The 21,155-nt window shown below is 36.4% G+C and overlaps 1 protein-coding gene across 3 annotated transcripts in view; it reads left to right on the top strand.

Moving 5' to 3' along the window:
• Positions 1 to 71: 71 nt before the first annotated feature.
• The window catches only part of ATG4A (autophagy related 4A cysteine peptidase), a 72,324-nt gene continuing 51,240 nt past the window's right edge, over positions 72 to 21,155 (top strand). The window contains exon 1 of one of the 3 annotated variants that reach the window (XM_007992524.2): positions 72 to 210. In XM_007992524.2, the coding sequence (XP_007990715.1) occupies positions 201 to 210 (10 nt within the window). In that variant the 5' untranslated portion in view covers positions 72 to 200. Of the gene's footprint in view, positions 254 to 718; positions 862 to 21,155 lie in introns of those variants that run through there. The other 2 variants (XM_037989013.2, XM_007992523.3) reach the window with 2 other exon arrangements.

Below are 21,155 nucleotides of genomic sequence, written 5' to 3'. Positions count from 1 at the left end.
GGCCTTCCTCGTTCCCTTTTCCTTTACCATCGCACGGCGCCTCTGGGAGTTGCAGTTTGAGAGCAGTTCCGGGCAGGGAGGCGCCTTTGGGGCCCTCACAGACTTGGCCTCTAGCAGTACGGAACTACAAGTCCCAGGGTTCCTAGCGACCGCCCGTATTCAAGTTGCCGGTGGAATTGGCCCAGGATGACAGCTGGAGAATGGAGTCAGGTATGGGGAGCGGCTTTGAGTGGAACCGTGTGAAAGAGCCGGGGTGGGTAGTCGCTGGCGGGTCGTTGAGTCGGCCATATGAAATGGTTCGGGGGCAGGGCAAGAGAGTTATGGGAGCCTAAAGGTCCTGTCCCTCGGGGTTCCTGACCTGCAGTGGCAGGCGGAAGGGACAAGGGTTGGAGCTGAGTACTACCTCCTGAGCTCGAACCGGTGACGGTGGCTACCCTCCCCCTCCCTGCCACCGCCCAGGGAGTGGAAAGAAGTGGGAGTTAATTACTCCGACATCTCGGCGGTGTGGCGTCTGGACAGGGTTCTGCCACAGCAGTGATAGCATATGGCACCGTACTGAGGTGATGTGCCAGGGTGATGCCAAAGGCAGGGTGTGATGCCACGGGAGCCACTTGATATCTAAGAGACTTCGGTGAGTCCATAGCCTGGTGACATCACAACTTGATGAGGGTCATCTTAAGGATACCGGGCTGTGGTGTTGGCACTTTAATATCACTATATTAACTATGTTGTCAAGGCTTTGCTGCAACTATTAAGCTAATAGTGTTTCTTTTTATAGAAATCCCAAATAGTGCCATAGCAGAAGCAATGCAAGACTGATCCTTTATAGGGCATATCCAGAGGACATTATGCCACAACTAGGTAATGATAAGAATACATTCAAGAAAGAGATTGATTATGTTTATGTTTATCCTGTTATAGTGTAGAATAGCAGTTGGGAAACTTTCTGTAAAGAGCCAGATAGTAAATATTCTAGGCTTTGTAGGTCAAAAGGCAAAATCAAGAATATTTTGTTGGTACTTTTATGACGAGAGAAAACAAATTTCAACAAATTTTTATTGATGAAATTCAAAATATAATAGTAATTGAGTACTTTTTTTTTGTAATACAGGAGGACTACCAATGAGAAGAATATAATTCTTTTTAGGGGATAATATTTTGCTTAAGTGGAGCTCAGAATTAGTGTTCCGTACTGTCAAAATTGATTTTAAATGTTCATCTGTTAATGCTGATCTGTTATGAGATTTTTACCTATTTAATCTTTGAAAATGTCATTTTACACACATAGGTACTGTCAAATACTGATATCAATTCATAAACATACATTTTTTTATTTTTATTTAAATTATTTTTTTCAAAAATTTCAGAATAGTTTTAGATTTATAGAAAAGTTGCAAGGTTAGTAGAGTTCCTGTATACCACTCACTCAAAATGAGGTACATTTTACATATCATAAAATTCACTGATTTCAAGTGCATAATTAAATGATTTTTGGTAACTTTACTGGAGTGGGGCAACCATCACCATAAATCAATTTTAGAACTTTTTGATCTCTCCAGTAAGATTCCCTCATGCCTATTTACAGTTAATCAATCCTCTGTCCCATTCCCAGCCCCAGACAACCACTAATCTACTTTTTTGTTTCTATAAATTTGTCTATTCTGGACATTTTATATAAATGAAATCATACAATGTGCAGTCTTTGTGTCTGATTTTTTTCACTTAGCATAATATTTTTGAGATTCATCCATATCATAGTATGTATCAGTACTTCCTTACTTTTTTATTGCCAAATAGTATTCCATTTTATGGATATAGCACATTTTTGTCTATCTACTCACTATTAGATACATCAGTTTCCAAGTTTTGGCTACTATGACTAGTGCTGCTAAGAAGATTAGTATGTAAGTCTTTGTGTGAACATATTTTTTTCATTTCTCTTTGATAGATACTTAAGGGTGGAGTTACTGGATCACAGGGAAAATATATGTTTAACTTCTTAAGAAACTGCACAACTGTTTTCCAAAATAGCAGCAACATTTTGCACTTCCATTAGCAATGTATGAGAGTTCCTGTTTCTCCACATCCTTGCCACCATTTGTTATTTACTGTGTTTTTTATTATAGCCATTCTAAGTGGGTGTGAAATGGTGTCTCATTGTGGTTTTAATTTATAAATTTATAAATTATAATTTATAATATGGTGAGCATATTTTCATGTGCTTCTTAGCCATTCATATATCTTCTTCAGTGAAGTGTCTGTTATATCTTTTGTCCATTTTTAAATCGAGTTGTCTTTTTGGTGTTGAGTTGTAATGATGGTTTCTATATTCTAGATCAAGTCCCTGAGCGATATATGATATGCACATATATTCTCCCAGTCTGCTGCTTGCCTTTTTCTTTTCTTGATGGTGTCTTTTGAAGTGAAAATGTTTTGAATTTGGGTGACATCCAATTTATCATTTTTTTTCTTTCATGGACCATTTTTTTGGTATTGTACTTAAGAAGTTTTTGCCTAATTGCAAGGTCTCAGTGATTTTCTCCAATGTTTTCTTCTAAAAGCTTTATTACTTCATCTCTTACATTTAAGTCTATGATTCATTTTGAGTTCATTTTTTCTCTGTGATGTGAGGTGAGAATCTAAGTTCTTTATTTTGCATGTGGATATAGAAATTGTCCTAGCACCATTTGTTGAATCTCTTATCATTAACATCTTACATTGCTGTGCTATATATGTCACAACTAATAAGCCCACATTGGTATATTGTTATTAACTGTACTCCATGCTTTTTTGTTTTTTTCAGGTTTCACTAGTTTATCTCTAGAGATCCTGTCCCATCCAGGATACCACATTACATTTAGTCATTGTATCTCCTTAGCCTCTTCTGACTTGTGACACTTTCTCAGACTTATTTTGTTTTGGTGACCTTGATAGTTTTAAGGAGTACTGGTCAATCATTTTGTGGAAAAACCCTCAGTTTTATGCTTAGACTGGCATTATGTGTTTGGAAGGAAGTCCGCAGAGGTCAAGTACCACATTCTCATCATACATTATCAATGTTACACAAACATATGATTTTAATTGAGCATATTCATTGCTTGGAATAGAATTCTGTTGTTCTCTTAATAGTGCCTTTTAGCATTGTATGGCAGGTTAATCACTTCCAATTGAAAGTTTGGTGAAAGCTGCTCAATTACACAGTTAAATGGATTTTGGAATATAGAATATCCTTTGCACTTGCTTCAAGGTCCAAAAACTACTGCTGGAAGTGTAGTCTGAAATCAGAAAATATATATGCTGCAAATTTGTATGGAAATAGAGATCTTGCTTCTTGTTTTAACTTTTATTTCATTTTATTTTGAAACGGAGTCTCGCCCTGTCACCCAGGCTGGAATGCAGTGGCACGATCTTGGCACACTGCAATCTTCGCCTCCTGGTCTTAAGCGATTCTCCTGCCTCAGCCTCCTGAGGCGCATGCTACCACACCTGGCTAATTTTTGTATTTTTAGTAGAGACAGCGTTTCGCCATATTGGCCAGGCTGGTCTCCAACTCCTGACCTTAGGTGATCCTCCCAAAGTGCTGGGATTACAGGCATGAACCACTGTGCCGGGCCTATTTTATTTTTTATTGAGACAGGGTCTTCTTCTGTTGCCCAGACTGGAGAGCAGTGGCACGATCATGGCTCACTGCAGCCTCCACCTCCCTAGCTCAAGTAATCCTGTCACCTCAGCCTCTGGAGCAGCTGGGACTACAGGCATGCACCAACACACTCAGTCAATTTATGATTTTTTGTAGTTACAGGGTCTCACTATGTTGCCCAGGCTCATCTCAAACTTCTGGGCTCAAGTGATCCTACCACCTAGGTCTCCCAAAATGCTGGGATTACAGGTGTGAGCCACCATGTCCAGCTGAGATTTCATTTATTTCTTCTGGGTACTTAACTAGGAGTGGAATTGCTGGGTCATATCGTAACTCTGTTTAACTTTTTGAGAAACTTTCAGACTCTTTACAAAAGTGGCTGTACTATTTTACCTTCCCATCAGCAAGCAATGTTCGAGGGTTCAGATTTCAGATTTATCCACATTTTTTTTCTTATTTTTTTTTTCTTTTTTGGAGACAGAGTCTCACTCTGTCGCCCAGGCTGGAGTGCAGTGGCAGGATCTCAGCCCACTGCAACCTCTGCCTCCTGGATTCTAGTGATTCTTGTGCCTCAGCTTCCCAAGTAGCTGGGATTACAGGCATGTACCTCCACGCTGGCTAGTTTTTGTATTTTCAGTAGAGACAGGGTTTTGCCATGTTGGCCAGGCTGGTCTGGAACTCCTGTCCTCAAGAGATCTGCCCACCTTGGCCTTCCAAAATGCTGGGATTATAGGCGTGAGCCACCACATCCAGCCAAATTTCTCCATATCTTTACCGATACTTATTAATATCTATCTTTTTGATTATAGGCATTCTAGTGGATATAAAGTGGTGATCTATAAAGTGGTGATCTATAAACACCCATTCCAGCCTGAGTGACAGAGTGAGACTCCATCTCAAAATAAAATGAAATAAAAGTTAAAATAAGAAGCAAGATCTCTATTTCTATACAAATTTGTAGCATATATATTTTCTGAATTTGGACTACAGTTCCAGCAGTAGTTTTTGGACCCTGAAGCAAGTGCAAAGGATATTCCATATTGACTTGTGACAGCATGGGAAGTGGATAAAGCATCTTGACATTACTTGTGATTCAAACAATATTGTCAAAATGACTTTACTACAGTTTTTTTCATATATAAGCATTGTTTTGCCTTGTAATTTTAGGTTGAATTAATTAATAAACATTATCAAGCCTGCATCAAAAGTTAATTTCCAAAGCCATTCAGCATTCTCTAACAGTGTTTGAAGGTGGTTCTTCCAACCATTTAAAATTGTGAGAATCATTCATACCTTGCTTGCCACACAAAAACATGAGATGGGCTGAATTTAGTCTGCCAGTCATAGTTGGCATAGAGCAGAAGTGCCCTGCATATTCAATAAATACATCTCTAGTTGATTATGGAGGTACAGTATCCCTGTGTTGTAGTATTCACAAAGTATTGGGTATAGTGACATTTCACCATAAAAATGCATCAAGTACTTGGATCTGATTGGTAGAAAAGCTGGAAAAACAATTCCAAGTGCCTTTCCTACTGAGTGACTTGTTTGGGTATTCTTCTTTTATAAACAGTATATTTTGCTTTTATTTTATTTGATGTGACATGGTAATTAACTTTCAATTCTGAGTCCTTTAAGGCCAATGGGAAGTTATCCTTTGACTTTTTGAAAGCTGCAAGATAAATAGATCTTAGAGGAGAAGGTCTCTTTTGTGGCTGGCCCCAAGTTATGGAGGAATGATGTAGTTGCTGTTTATGTCCATTAAGAGACAAATGGGGCCCTGTTAGGGTCTGACTCCCTTGCTGCTCTTATGATTGAACGTTTTCTATTGCCCTTTCCACTGATCCCCTGGATTCTAGATATTAAAAAAAAACTAAGTTCATCTTCTAGACTTGAAGAATAATGCCAATAATAACTAGCATTTATAGATCACATTGTCAGTTACTGAGCTTATCTTATGCAATCCTCACATCAGCTCTGTGAGGAAGGTACTATTATCCTGCAGCTCCTACCTTTTTTAAAATGAGAAAACAGGCACAGAGGAGTGAAGTTACATGCCCAAGGTTACACAGTTTAGTTGGAGCTATGGTAGAAATCCATGCGATTCTACTCCAAAGTCCTACCACTTAACCACTGCAACATGCTGCTAACTATTGCTGAAAACTGAATTATGTGTAAATGAAAATCCTAAATAATGCAATACCAAATGCTGTCAGAGTTCTTTGGGCTATAACTCTACCTGTGATTTTGGTGAAATGACAAGATTGTAATGCTCTAGAGCAGCTCTGCCCAACAGAACTTTCTATGATGATGGTAAACTTCTATATCTACGCTGTTCTAGTATGGTAACCATAACCACATGTTGCTCTTAAAGACTTGCAATGTGTCTGGGAACTGAATTTTTAATGTCATTTAATTGTAATTGTTTTACATGTAAATAGTTTTGTGTGACTCTTTATTAATCATCTTGGACAGTGCAGAGAGAGATCATTTCCCCCCACTTGTTCCTTTTTAATTACACTAAATATTTTACCCAATGCAAATATTTTTTCCATAGCACAACAGGAAATGAATATATTCTATACCGAAAAACAACTTGAGGGTATACGCAAATCAATTAACTGCATGACAGTTGCAGTAACAGGTTCTGGGTTATCCACCATGAAACTTCTCCATTCCCAGCACTTACTAAATAAACTTCCATAACTGGCTCAAAAACCCTTTGCAATTGATTTTTCACTGCTTACAAGTGTAATTTATGTGGCTTATTGCACTTTACAGTTTCCAGTTGCTTGGTTTAAGATGAGACATTTTAATCTGTGGCTCTAATTTTTTTTATATATATACTTTAAGTTCTGGGGTACATGTGCACAACGTGCAGGTTTGTTACATAGGTATACATGTGCCATGTGGATTTGCTGCACCCATCAACTCGTTATTTACATTAAGTGTTTTTCCTAATGCTATCCCTCCCTCAGGACCTCGCCCCCCGACAGGCCCTGGTGTGTGCTGTGGCTCTAATTTTTTTAATCCCATGTTTTGATCCCACGCGTTAAATGTCCTTAGTGTTATATATCACTGGGCTATACAAACCTTCCCCATTTAAAAGTGATCCCTTCACGAAACTGGCAAACTGTTACAGTCTATTATAATAAAGCACTTTATATTTACTACCTGAGTTTTAGCTTCCACACTCTTGTTTTAAGTTACTTGCTTTATAAGTGGTTTCTTTTTTTAAAAAAGGTTTTATTATGAATAAGAGACTAGCAATAATTTGCAAAAATAGTACAGAAAGGCCTCATGTAATCTTCATCTGGGTTACTTCAATCATTACATTTTACATAATTATAATACAATATCAAAACCAGGAAATTGATATTGGAATGATATGTGTCTATAATTCTATGTTATTTTATGATGTGTAGATTTGTTTAACCATCATCGCAATCAAGAAATATTCCATCTCTCCTGTGCTACCTCTTTATAGTCACACCCACCCCCCACCATTGATAACCCCTGACAAATACTAATTTGTTCTCCTTTTCTATAACTGTCATTTTAAGCATTTTATATACAATTAAAATGATTTAATTTTTATAATCACAAAGTATGTGACCTTTTCCATTATTTTTCACTCAGCATAATACATTTGAGACTCATTCAAATTGGTATCAATAGTTCATTCCCTCTTATTGCTGAGAAATATTACGCGACATGGAGGTACCACAGTTTGTTTAACCATTCATCTATTGAGGGACATTTTAAAATGTCCAGTTTTGGGCTATTACAAAGAAAACTCTGATTAATGTTGAGTACAGTGTTTTGTGTAGATGGAAATTTTCATCTGTCTGAGATAAATGCCCAGGAGAGCAATTACAAGGTGGGATGGTAAATATATGTTTAACTTTAAAAGAATCTGACAAACTATTTTTCCTAAGTGACTGTACCATTTTGTATTCTCACCAGCAATGGTATGAGAGATCCAGTATCTCCACATCCTTTCCAGCATTTGGTATTCTATTTTTTTTTTTTTTTTAAGTTTTAGCTATTGTGATAGGTAGGTAGTGATATATTACTGATTTGATTTGCGTTTACCTAATGGCTAATAAAGTTCAACATCTTGTCATGTGTTTATTTGTCATCCCCATATCTTCTTCATTTAAATATCTCTTTATATCTTTGGCCCATTTTCTAATTGTATTGTATTGTTTGTTTTACTGTTGAGTTTTCAGAGTGCTTTATGTATTCTAGATACCAGTTCTTTGTCAGATATGTAGCTTGCAAATATTCTCTTCCAGTCTGTAGCTTGTCTTTTCATCTTAATAGGATTTTTCACAGAGAAAGAGCTTTTAATTTTGATGACATTCAACTTACTGATTTTTTCCCTATTTTAGATTGTGCTTTTGTTGTTACATCTAAGAACTCTTCACCAAGTCCTAGGTCTCAGATATTTTCTCCTAGATTTTCTTCTGAAAATGTTATAGTTTTACATTTTACATTCAAGTCCATGATCCATTTTAAGTTAATATTTGGCATAAAATATGAAGTTTAGGTCAAGGTTAATTTTTTTGGATTATTGATATCCAGTTGCTTCAGCTCCATTGAATTGCCTTTGCACTGTTGTAAAATATAAGTATGCCGTGTTTGTGTATATCTATTTCTGAGTTTTCTATTCTGATTCATTGATCTGCGTATGTGTCCCTCTGCCATACCACACAGTGTTGAATACTGTAACTCTATAATAAATCTTAAAATTTGATAGAGTGATTCCTCCTAGTTTATTGTTTTCAATATTGCCTGTTCCTTTAACTTTCCCTATAAATTTTAGAATAAGCTTGCCTATATCTGAAAAAAGTTTGGTGAGATATTGATAGGAATTGTATTAGACCTGTGTATCAGTTTGGGGAAAACTAATGTCTTTACTATGCTGAGTCTTCCAATCCATGAGCACCATATGTCTCTCCCTTTATTTAGATCTTCTTTTATTTATTTTATCAGCACTGTTCAATTTTCAGCATAGAAATCTTGTATGTTTTGTTAGAATCATACATAACCATTTCATTTTTGGAGTGACTATTAATGGTATTTTATTTTGAATATTGGTTTCCATGTATTCATTGCTAGTATATAGAAATATAAATGATTTTTTGTATGATAGTCTTGCATATTTAAACCTTGCTGAATTCACTCATTAGTTCTAGGGGGTTAAAAGGTATTTTTCTAATTTTTTTTCTTTTGTTTTGGTTGGTTTTTTAGGACTTTCTATGTAAACCCTCTTGTCATCTGCAGGGAGGGACAGTGATATTTCTTCCTTTCCACTCTGTGTTTTCTGTTGAATAGCAGTGGTGAGAGCTGAATTCTTGCCTTGTTCCCAGTCTTAGGGAAGAAGAGGTCAGTCTTTCAGCGTCAACTATAATGTAGGTTTTTTTTTGTAGACATCTTTTTTGAAATTTAGATAGTTCCCCCTTGATTTCTAGTTTTCTGAGGGTTTTTATCATGAATAACTATTGAATTTTGCCAAATACTTTTTGCATCAATTGGTATGATCTTGTGATTTTTCTTCTTCAGTTTGTTAATGCAGTGGATTACACTAATTTATTTCCAAATGTTGAGCTAGCCTTGCATCCTAGGATAAAACACATTTGGATGTGGTGTATAATTTTTTTATATGTTGCTGAATTATATTTGCTAATATTTGCTGGGGATTTTTGCTTCTATTCATGAATGACATTGGTTTGCAATTTAATTTTTTTTGGTACTGTCTTTGTCTGATTTTGGTATCAGTGCAATATTGGCCTTATAATAAGAGTTGGGAAGTAGTCTCTCCTCTTCTATTTTCTAGAAGACATTGTGTAATATGAATGTTAATTCTTCTTTAAGTATTTGGTAGAATGCTTCAGTGAAATCATTCAGGCCCAGATGGTTTCAGTGAATAATTTTTTTTGGAGTTTTAAAATTATATATTCAATTTTCTTAATAGTTACCAAGCTATTCAGATTATCTAATTTTTATTGAGTGAGTTGTGGTGGTTTGTGCTTTTCAAGGAATTTATCCAGCTTATCAAAATTATCAACTTTATACATGCATAATTGTTTGTAGTAATCCCTTTTGGTGTCTGCAAGGTCTATAATAATATCTCCTGTTTCATTCCTGATATTAATGATTTGTGTCCTATCTTTTTTATTTGTCAGTTTTGCTTGAGGTTTGTGGATTTTATGAGGCTTTTCAGAGAACTACCTCTTTGTTTCATTGATGTTCTCTATTGATTTTGAGTTTTCAATTTCATTGACTTCTGCTCATTATCTCCTTACTTCTGCTTGCTTTCATTTTAATTTGCTCTTACATTTCTAGTTCCTTAGGGTGGGAAATTAGATTATTAATTTCAGACATTTCTTCTTCCCTAAGTTAAGCATTTAGTGCAATGAATTTCCATCTCAGCCCTGCTTTAGCTACATGTCACGTATTTTTTTTTTAATCACAGTAAAAAACCATAGCATGAGATTTAGTTCTTAACAAACTTTTAAGTGTACAGTACAATATTGTGAACTATAAGCACAATGTTGTACAGCAGATCTCTAGAAATTTTTCATCTTGAATGACTGAAACTCTATGCTTATTGAACAGCAACTCCCCATTTCCCACCCTCCACCAACCCCCTGGCAACTACTATTTTACTTTCTGTTTCCATGATCATAACTAGTTTAGATAACTTATATAAGTGGAATCATGCAGTATTTACCCTTCTGTGTCTGACTTATTTCATTTAACATAATGTCTTCAAGGTTCATCCATACTGTAACATATGACAGGATTTCTTCCTTTTTATGGCTGAATAAGATTCCATTATATGTATATACCACAGTTTCTTCATTTATCTGTGGATGGACATTAGGTTGTTTCCACCTCTTGTCTATTGTGAATAATACTGCAATGAACATAGGAGTACAAATATCTCTTCAAGATCCTGATTTCAGTTCTTTTGCATACATCTCTAGAAGTGGGATTGTTAGATCATATGGGAAATTTTAATTTTTTAAGGAACCTCCATACTCTTTTCCTTATCAACTGCACCATTCTACACCCTCACCAGCAGTGTGCAAGGTTCCAATTTCTTCACATTCTTGCCAGCACTTACTATTTTTTTTTTATAATGGCCATCCTAACAGTTATGAAGTGATACTTCATTGTGGTTTTGGTTTGCATTTCCCTGACAATTAGTGATGTTGAGCATCTTTTCGTATATCTGTTGGTCTTTTGTATGTCTTATTTGGATAAATGTCTATTCAAGTCCTTTGCTCATATTTTAATTGAATTATTTGGTGAGATTTTTTGTTATTGAGCTAAATAATTTAGATATTGAACCTTATCAGATGGTTTGCAAATATTTTCTCACATTCTGTAGGTTGCCTTTCATTCTGTTGTTTCCTTTGCTGTACTGAAGCTTTTTAGTTTGAGGTAGTACCACTTGTCTGTTTTTACTTTTATTGCCTGTACTTTTGGTGTCATATGCAAAAAATCATTGCCAAGACCAATGCCATGATGCTTTCCCCCTATGTTTTCTTCTAGGACTTTTACAGTTGCAGGTCTTATGTTCAAGTCTTTAATACATTTTGAGTTGATTTTATATATAGTGTGAAATAAGCATCCAATTTAATTCTTTTGCATGTGGGTATAAATTTTTACTAGACCATTTTTTTTTCTTGTTGGGGGGTTGGGCTGGATATTTGCCCCCTTTTTTTTTTCAAAACCTTTTAAGTTCCTGGTTATATGTGGAGGATGTGCAGGTTTGTTGCATAGGTAAATGTGTGTCATGGTGATTTGCTGTACAGATCAACCCATCACCTAGGTATTAAGTCCATCATCCATTAGTTATTCTTCCTGATGCTCTCCCTCCTCCTCCCCCTACTCCCCTGACAGGCCCCAGTGTGTGTTGTTCCCCACTACCCATGTGTTCATGTGTTCTTATTGTTCAGCTCCCACTTATAAGTGAGAAGATGTGGTGTTAGGTTTTCTGTTCCTGTGTTAGTTTGTTGAGGATAATGGCTTCCAGCTCTGTCCATGTCCCTGCAAAGGACATGATCTCTTGCCTTTTTATGGCTGCACAGTATTGCATGGTGTAGATGTACCACATTTTCTTTTTCCAGTGTATCATTGGTAGGCATTTGGGTTGATTCCATGTCTTTGCTATTGTAAATAGTGCTGAAATGGACATATGTGTACTAGCACCATTTGTAGAAGAGACCACCCTTTTCCCCATTGTGCATTTTTGGAACCATCATTGGAGATTAGATGACTGTATATGTATGAATTTATGATCAAGGTCTCTGTTTTATTCCATTAGTCTATATGTCTGTCTTTATGACAGTACCATACTGTTTAATCCACTTATATTTATAGTAATTATCGATAGGGAAGGACTTACTATTGCAATTTTGTTCGTTGTTTTCTGTCTTGTAGATTTTTTGTCCCTCCTTTTCTTTCTTTCTCTCTTCCTTTGGGTTTCATTGATTTTTTGGTAGGGACATGCTTTGATTCTTTTCACACATTCTTTTGTGTATCATTTAAAGGAATTTTCTTTGACATTACCATGGAACTTACAGAAAACATCTTATGATTATAACAACCTATTTTAAGCTGAAACAAACTTAAACTCCAATTACATATAATACTTTACTCTTTTATATTATCCACCCCACACTTTATGTTATCGATGTCACCAATTGCATTTTTATATTGTGTATCTATTAACATGTTTGTGTAGTTATAGGTATTTTTATACTTTTTTTTTTTTAAGACAGAGTTTCTCTCTTATTGCACAGGCTGGAGTGCAATGGCGCGATCTTGGCTCACTGCAACCTCTGCCTCCTGGGTTCAAGAAATTCTCCTGCCTCAACCGCCCAAGTAACTGGGATTATAGGTGCCCACCACCATGCCTGGCTAATTTCTGTATTTTTAGTAGAGATGGGGTTTCACCATGTTGGCTAGGCTGGTCTCGAACTCCTGACCTCAGGGGATCTGCCCACCTTTGCCTCCCAAAGTGCTGGGATTACAGGCATGAGCTGCCGCACCCAGCCAATTTTTATACTTCTATTTTTTAACTTCTATACTAAAATTAAAAGTGATTTACCCACCACTATTACAGTGTTACAGTATTCTATATTTTTCTACATATTTACCTTTACCAGTAAGATTTATGCTTTCATATGACTGTTGAGCATCTTATTATTTCAACTCAAAGGTCTCTCTTTAGCATTTTTTGTAAGGCAGTTCTAGTGGTGAAGAAATTCTTCAGCTTTTGTTTATCTGGGAAAGTTTTTATTTCTCCTTCATTTTGAAGGCTAATTTTGCTGGATGTAATATTCCTGGTTGGCAGGTTTTTTGTTTTTTGTTTTTTCCCAGCACTTTGATTATTCCATTCCCTTTTGTCCTGCAAGGTTTCTGCTGAGAAACTCACAGATAATCTTATGGTGATTTCCTTGTACATGATGAGCTGCTTTTCTTTTGCTGCTTTCAAAATTCTTTGTCTTGGACTTTTGACAATCTGATTATGATGTTTCTCAGTGTGGATTTCTTTGGGTTCATCCTACATGGAGTCTGTTGGGCTTCTTGAATCCAGATGTCCATTTCCTTTCCCAGATTTGACACATTTAGAGATGTTATTTCTTTAAATAATCTTTCTGTCCGTTTACCCCTTCTCCTTCTTGGAATCCCATAATGCATATATTTGTTTGATGGTGTCCCATAAATCCCTTAGGTTTTTTTCACTGTTTTTTTGTTCCACTGACTATGTCGTTTCAAATAACCTGTCTCTGAGTTCGCCAATTCTTTCTTCTGCCCTGTTAAGCCTGCTGTTTAACACCTGCCATTTTGTTTTTGTTTTTGTTTTTGTTTTTGTTTTTCAGTTCAGCTGTTATATTCTTCAGCTCCAAATTTCTGTTTGGTTCTTTTTTATGTTTTTTAAATCTTTATTGATATTTGTCATTTTTTGAACTCATAGATGGCATCTTTATGATGGTTATTTTGACTTCTTTTTCAGGTTATTGATATACGTCTCTTTCTTTAGGATTGGTTTCTGGAGATTTATTTTGCTTCTTTGAACCATGTTTCTCTGTTTCTTCATATGTCTCTGACGTTTTTGTTGGGATCTGCACGTTTGAAACATCGGTAACCTCTTTCAGTCATTATGGACTGGCTTTGTACAGAGAAAGACCCTCACCAGTCAGCCTAGCTAGAGATTCTGGGGGCCTTTGAAACCTTTTTGGAGAATACATGACTTCTCTGGGCATGTGTAGGTAACTTCTCAACTAGAAGCTTACCAGTTTCTTTTACAGGAGCTTATAATCACTTGCTCCCTCTGTGTCTACAACACTGCAAGTTTTCTGGTTCTATATCAGTAAGCCTCCTCTCTCTCTTTCTGTTCTCAGTGGTTGTCAGGTATCCAATGTGTGCTAGCTTCCTAAGTCAGTGCCCCGAGTCAGGTGATACCTATACTAATACCTTAGGCAGCCTGGTGAAAAGTCAAAATGCTGATGAATATTCCACTTGTTTCCCTCCCTCCTGAGGAAGAAGCCTTAAGTTGTGTATCTCCTCCCAACTGTGCTGAGCTATGCTGGCCGCAGCAAATCACCCACCACTTTCCTTTGTTCTCAGCATCCCCAAGGCAGCCAAAGTATGCTGGTTTTGTTAGTGCTTCCAGTGGGGCAAAATAGAAACCTCTTCCTGGTTCCTTGAGCAGCCCTCCAAAAAGACAGAACATTGAAAACTTTGCACAGTCTTTGTTTCCCCCGCCGCCGAAATTGAAGGCTGGGATGTTATTTCCTGGTGCTGAGCTGTGCCAGCTTGGGAGAGGGGCTGATGCAGATAAGGTGAGATTGCCCTTCCTACCCATTTTAATGTAGTTATTCTTGACTTTGTGCTTACCTGGGGTATGCAACGTCTTAACTGAATTCTGGAATTCTCATAAAAATATTTTACTCAATATATCATTGTTAAATTGGTCTTCCTGTAGGGGAACAAGGGCTGGAACTTCCTATTCTGCCATCTTGCTCCTGTGTCACATATTTCGATATGTTGTATTTTCATTTTTATTCAGTTCAAGGTATTTTTTGTTTGTTTTTACTTCCCTTGAGACTTCCTCTTTGACCAACGGATTATTTAGAGGTATGTTGTTTAATTTCCAATTGTTTCAAAACTTTCTTGTTTCCTTTCTATTATTGAGTTCTAGTTTGATTCCATTATAGTGAGAGAAATACTTTGCTATAGAAACCTTACTTCCCTTTAAGTTTCTTTACTTTCTCCCATCTATAATACAATTTTTAAAAATATTTTTCCCTTGTATTTTTAGAATCACATCAGACAATGTTATGACTTTTGCTTTAACTCTCAAATGTAATTTAGAAAACTGTAAAAAGAAGCAAAGTCTGTTGTATTTGGTAATATTTTTTACTGTTTCTATTTTTCTTTCTTCCTTCCTGATATCTAAAGATTCCTTCTTTTATCTTTCCTTTCCAATTCACAAATTTCCTTTAGCCATCCGTTCCTTTAAGTATATCTGCTAACAACAAATTCTTAGTGTTTCTTCACCTGAGACTGTCTTGACTTTCTTCTAAAAGATATTTTCACTGGATATGCAACTTTGGGTTGACAGTTCTTTTATCTCAGCATTTGAAAAACGTGCCATTTCCCTTTGGACTCCATGGTTCCTCTTAATAAATCTACTCTCATTAAAAGTGTTTTTCTTCTATAAGTGAGGTTATTTCTTCTCTTTCACTGCTTTTAAGATATTTTTCTTTTTCTTTAGTTTTCAGGAGTTTGATTATGATGTGTCTTACTGTGGAATTCATTGGATTTATCCTATTGGGTTTGCTCAGCTTCTTGAATCTGTAGGCCTATGTCTTTTGCCAAATTGGGGTGATTTTCATATTAATTAGCTTGATTTAGCCATTCCACATGTGTACACATATCAAAACATTGTGTTGTATACCATAAATATATACAATTTTATTTGTCAATTAACAAAATTAATTGATTTTTAAATATTTGGGAGATTTTCACCTATTTTTTTTTAATACTTCTTTAGCCCCACACTGTTTCTCCTCTCCTCCTGAAACTCTGATGATGTGGATGTTTAATGTATCATTAAAGTCCCATGTGTGCCTGAAGCTCTCTTCACCTTTTTCAGTTTATTTTCTCTCTATTGTTCGATCACATAATTTCTATTGTTTTGTCATCAGTTTCACTGATTCTTTTTTCATTCTCCTTTTTTCTATTCACCCCATTCAGTGAGTATTTCATTTTGGTGATTGTGTTTTACAGTTCTAAAACTTCCATTTGCTTCTCCTTTATGTCTTTTATTTCTTTGCTGAGACTTTCTTTTTATAAAAAAAATTTGTTTTCAACGTGTTTGTAATTGCTTGTTGAAACATTTTTAAGATGACCGATTTAAAATCCTTGTTGAATTAATTCCAATCTGTGTCATATCAATGTTGGTGTCTGTTGAATGTCTTTTCTCATTCAAGTTGAGATGTACCTGGTTCCTTTTATCATGAGTGATTTTCTATTGTATCTTGGGCATTTTGTGAGACTCTGGATTTTATTTTAATCTTCTGTTTTAGTAGGCCTACTCTGACACCATTCTGGTGGGGGAATAGGAGCACAGTGTTATTATTCAGGGAAGGGTGTGAGTCAAGGTTCCTCACTCACCATCTACCATACCCAGGGTAGCGGTAGGGATGCCATTATTACTAGGCAGGAGTGGAATTTCAGGATCCTCACTAGGCCTCCAGTGACACCACTGACACCACCCTAGGCCTCCATTGACAGGCCTCCACAACCATCATATGCCAGGGGACTCATTACTGCCTGGCAAGGATGAAAGTCCCAGATCTCCATTCAGTCGTTTCTGAAACCACCTCAGGGAGAAGGGGATGTGTGACTATTTAAAACCAGTTGAAGGTAGAAATCTAGGCTCTCTACTTGATTTTTGCTGAGGGGAGTGGAGGGAGGAGTGTAGTTTTTTTTGCTGTGGTGTTTGCCTTGGGTAGAGAAGTTATTATCTAAAAGTTTTCTGTCTTTCTAGGCTACCCCTTTTCTGTTCCTTTGGCTAGAGATAGCCAGTTTTTTGAGGCTTTTTTTTTTTTTTTTTTTGCACCCATTGGCATTGCTGGGTTGCTGGCTTCTCCATCACCAGGTCCAGGATACATTACTCAAAAACAAATCCAGGGAACTCACTGCCATGTTGTTACTTGGGTCTTGAGATTCCTAGCCACCAGGAATAGAAGAAGCCGCCTGCCTCCTTCTATTTACCTGTCAGAGATGTATGAGTTATGTACATGTTTATTTATTTATTTATAATGTCCAGTGTTTTTAGATATAGAGGGAGAAATAGGGGAAAGTACATCTATTCTATCTTTTCTTGGAATCAGAATATAAAAGTGATAACTTAATGAAAATATGGATATTGTGTTAGTTATAGCCTTTCTCCCAGTAATGGGAAAAATCACCACGATCACTACCTTCACTGGTATACTTCTTTATTTTTAGCTTTTTTAAAATTATGGTGAAAAATATAAACCATAAATTTTACCCTCTTGATCGTTTTTAAGTGTACAGTTTAGTAGTGTTAAGTATATTCACATAGTTGTGAAACAGATCTCTAGCACTTTTTTTATCTTGGAAATCTGAAACTCTATACCCATTAAACTACAACTTTCCATTTCCTCTTCCTTCCAGTCCCTGGCAACCACCCTTCTAATTTATCTTTCTGTGAATTTGACTACTTTAGATACCTCATATAAGTGGAATCACACAGTATTAGTCTTTTTTGTGACTGAGATATACATTTTTTCTTTATCCATTCATCTATCAATGGACATTCGGGTCACTTCTACTTCTTGGCTATTCAGAATAGTGCTGCTGTGAGCATGGGTGTGCAAATATCTCCTTGAGACCTTGCTTTCAGTACTTTTGGATACATATCCAGAAGTGGGATTGCTGGATCACATGGTAGTTCTATTTTTAATTTCTTTAGGAGCCTCCAGACTGTTTTCCATAGCACTTGTACCATTTTACAAGCTCACCAGTGGTGCACAGGGGTTCTAACTTCTCCATATCCTTGTCAGCCCTTATTATTTTCTATAGCCATCCTAATGGGTGTGAGGTGAAATATGATTATGGTTTCGATTTGCATTTCTCTGAAAGTTGATGTTGAGCATCTTTTTATATGCTTTTTGTCCATTTGCATATCATCTTTAGGTAACTATTCAATTCTTCACCCAATTTTAATCAGATTATTTGATTTTTTGTTGTTCTTTATATATTCTAGATATTAACACCTTATCAGATATATGATTTGCACATATTTTCTCCCATTCTGGAAGTTGCCTTTTCACTCTGTTGGTTGCATCCTTTGATGCACAAAAGATCTTAAGTTTGATGTAGTCCCATTTGTCCATTTTTGTTCTTGTTGCCTGTGCTTTCAATGTCATATCTAAGAAATCATCACCAAGTCCAATGTCTTGAAGCTTTTCTCATATGTGTTCTTCTAGGCATTTTACAGTTTTAGGTCTTATGTTTAGGTCTTTAATCTATATTGGGTTAATTTTTGTATATGGTATATGCTAAGGGTCCAACTTCATACTTTTGTATGTGGATATCCATTGTCCCCAAAATCATTTGTTAAAGAGATTGTTCTTTACCCATTGAATGGTCTTTGCACCCTGTTGAAGATCATTTGAATATGACAGGATTTATGTGTGAGCTTTCTATTCTATTTCATTGAGCTATGTGTCTACCTTTATGCTGGTACCATAGTTTTTTGATTACTGTAAATTTATGATTCTTTTGAAATTGGGAAGTTTGAGTCCTCTAACAATGTTCTTCTTTTTCAAAATTGTTTTAGCATTTCAGGATCTCTTGAGATGTCATATGAGTTTTAGGATGAATTTTCCTTTTCTTAAACTTTGGTTTTATCTATTAATTGACACACAGAATGATTGTACATATTTATGGGATACATGGTGATGTTTTTATAAATATGTATAGTGATCTGAGACCAGGTATGGTGGCTCAGAGCTGTAATCCCAGCACTTTGGGAGGCCGAGGCGGGGGCAGATCACAGGAGTTTGAGACTAGTCTGGGCAACATAAGGAAACCCTGTCTCTACAAACAAACAAACAAAAATTAGCTAGGCGTGGTGTTGAGTGTCTGTAGTCCCAGCTACTTGGGAAGCTGAGGCAAGAGGACCCCTTAAACCCAGAAAGTGGAGGTTGCAGTGAGCCGAGATTGTGCCTCTGTACTCCAGCCTGGGTGACACAATGAGACCCTGTCTGAAGAAAAAAAAATGTATAGTGATCAGATCAGGGTAATTAGCATATCCATCATCTGAAATATTTATCTTTTTTTGTGTTGGGAACATTTAATATCCTCCTTCTAGCTATTTGAAACTATGTTATTGTTAACTATAGTCATCCTCCAATGGTATAGAACACTAGAACTTATTTCTCCTATTTAGCTGTAATTTTGTATCCTTTAGCACAGCTCTCCCTCTTCCTTACCACTACACTCCTTAGCCTCTAGTATTCTCTGTTCTACTTTTGACTTCTATGAGATTAACTTTTTTCAACTTTCACATATGAGTGAGAACATGTGGTATTTAACTTTCTGTTTCTGGATTATTTAGGATGCATTTTTTTCTATTTCTGCAAAAGTGTTAGGATTTTGATAGGGATTGTGTTGAATGTGCATATTGCTTCAAGTAGTATAGACATCATAACAATATTAAGTCTTCCAATCCTTCTGTCTCTTTGTTTATTTTTGTCTTCTTTAATTTCTTTCAGGAATATTTTGTAGTTTCTCATTGGTATAGTTGAGTTTTTTGAGACAGGATCTTGGTCTGTCACCCAGGCTGGAGTTCAGTGGTGCCATCACGGCTCACTGCAGCCTTACCCTTCCAGGCTCAAGTGATCCTCCCACTTCAGCCTCCCAAGTAGCTTGGATCACAGGCACGTGCCACCACACCCAGCTAATTTTTAAATATTTTGTAGAGACAGGGCCTCCCTATGTTGCCCAAACTGGTCTCAAACTCCTAGGCTCAAGCACTCCCACCTCAGCTTCCCAAAGTGTTGTGATTACAGGTGTGAGCCATCATGCCTGGCTCTCATTGCTATCCTTCTATATATTAAATTAAAGTCAACTATAAAGTAAAGATTCTTTGCTATACCTTGCTTTTCCAATAATTTCAGGTTACAGAACTATGATTGGGGTACTTTTCATTGGTCCTACAAATTATTTGCTGCTTGGCAAAATTGCTGCCCATGCCAGAGGCTCTGCTTATTCAGACATTAAGCCTTGGCTGGATCCTTTACACTGCAATAGAATGGGACCAGAGTCTGCTTCCCATCTTTTTCTTTATTCATTATCATGAAATTTTCCTAAAGACTAGTCGCCTTCAGTGACTCTTAACCTGAGGCCCTGGCAGTACTGCATAAGGGTTGCAATCAATAAAGGCAGCACCAGGCTTTGGATGAAGAAACTCAAACCCGATTCTGGGCCCTGCTTGCTCCATGAAACCTTCTCTGACTATGCTTACCCAAGTTCTCCCTTTTCTGGCCTCCTATAATACTTGCCTCTGCTGTGCAAGCCAACACTCATCGTGTCTCACCAAGTAGAGTAAAACCTCAGTTACTTGATTTTTCCTGGGAAAAGGACTTTTTAAAATTTTTTATTTCTTTTAGAGTTGCATTTTCACTGTTTTATTTTATTAATTTTTTTAAACATTCTTAAACAATTATTTAAAAAAAATTAGAGACATGGTCTTGCTTTGTTGCCCAGGCTGGTCTCAAACTCCTGGCCTCAAGCAATCCTCACACCTTGGCCTCCTAAAGTGCTGGGATTACAGTCATGAGCTACCACGCCTGGCCCTATTCATTTTTTAATAATTTTTTATTTTTTATTTCTTGTTGGCACGTACTAGAGATATCTATTTATGAGGTACATGAGATATTTTGATATAGGCATACAATGTTTAATAATCACCTCATGGAGAATGGGGTATCCATCCCCTCAAGCATTTATCCTCTGTGTTACAAACAATCCAATTATAATTTATTTTAAAATGTATAATTGAATTATTATTAACTATAGTCACCCTGTTGTGCTATCAAATAGCAGATCTTATTCATTCTAATTTTTGTGTACCCATTAACCATCCCCACCTCCCCACAAGGACATTTTTAATAACCAGTTTTTCTCAAATGGCTCATGATTTGATCAATTTAAGCACTGTGAGCTTTTAACATTTTAACCATCCTGAATGGTATTTTCTAAAACACAGTCTACTTCCCTGACTTCTTAAACAGTATATAGAATATAAATGTGTTTTGAGTAAGGATCATTATTATGACTATTAGTTGTTGTATTATTCTATAATACAGTGATATTCCGAGGCCTATTGAAATGTTTTTTGATGTCTTCCCCTGTACCAAATGGTCCCTGAACATTTAGTCTGTGTGTGTGT

This window comes from Chlorocebus sabaeus, chromosome X (genome assembly GCF_047675955.1).
Source record: "Chlorocebus sabaeus isolate Y175 chromosome X, mChlSab1.0.hap1, whole genome shotgun sequence".
NCBI lineage: Eukaryota > Metazoa > Chordata > Mammalia > Primates > Cercopithecidae > Chlorocebus > Chlorocebus sabaeus.
This window is presented reverse-complemented; position numbering and strand designations above follow the sequence as displayed.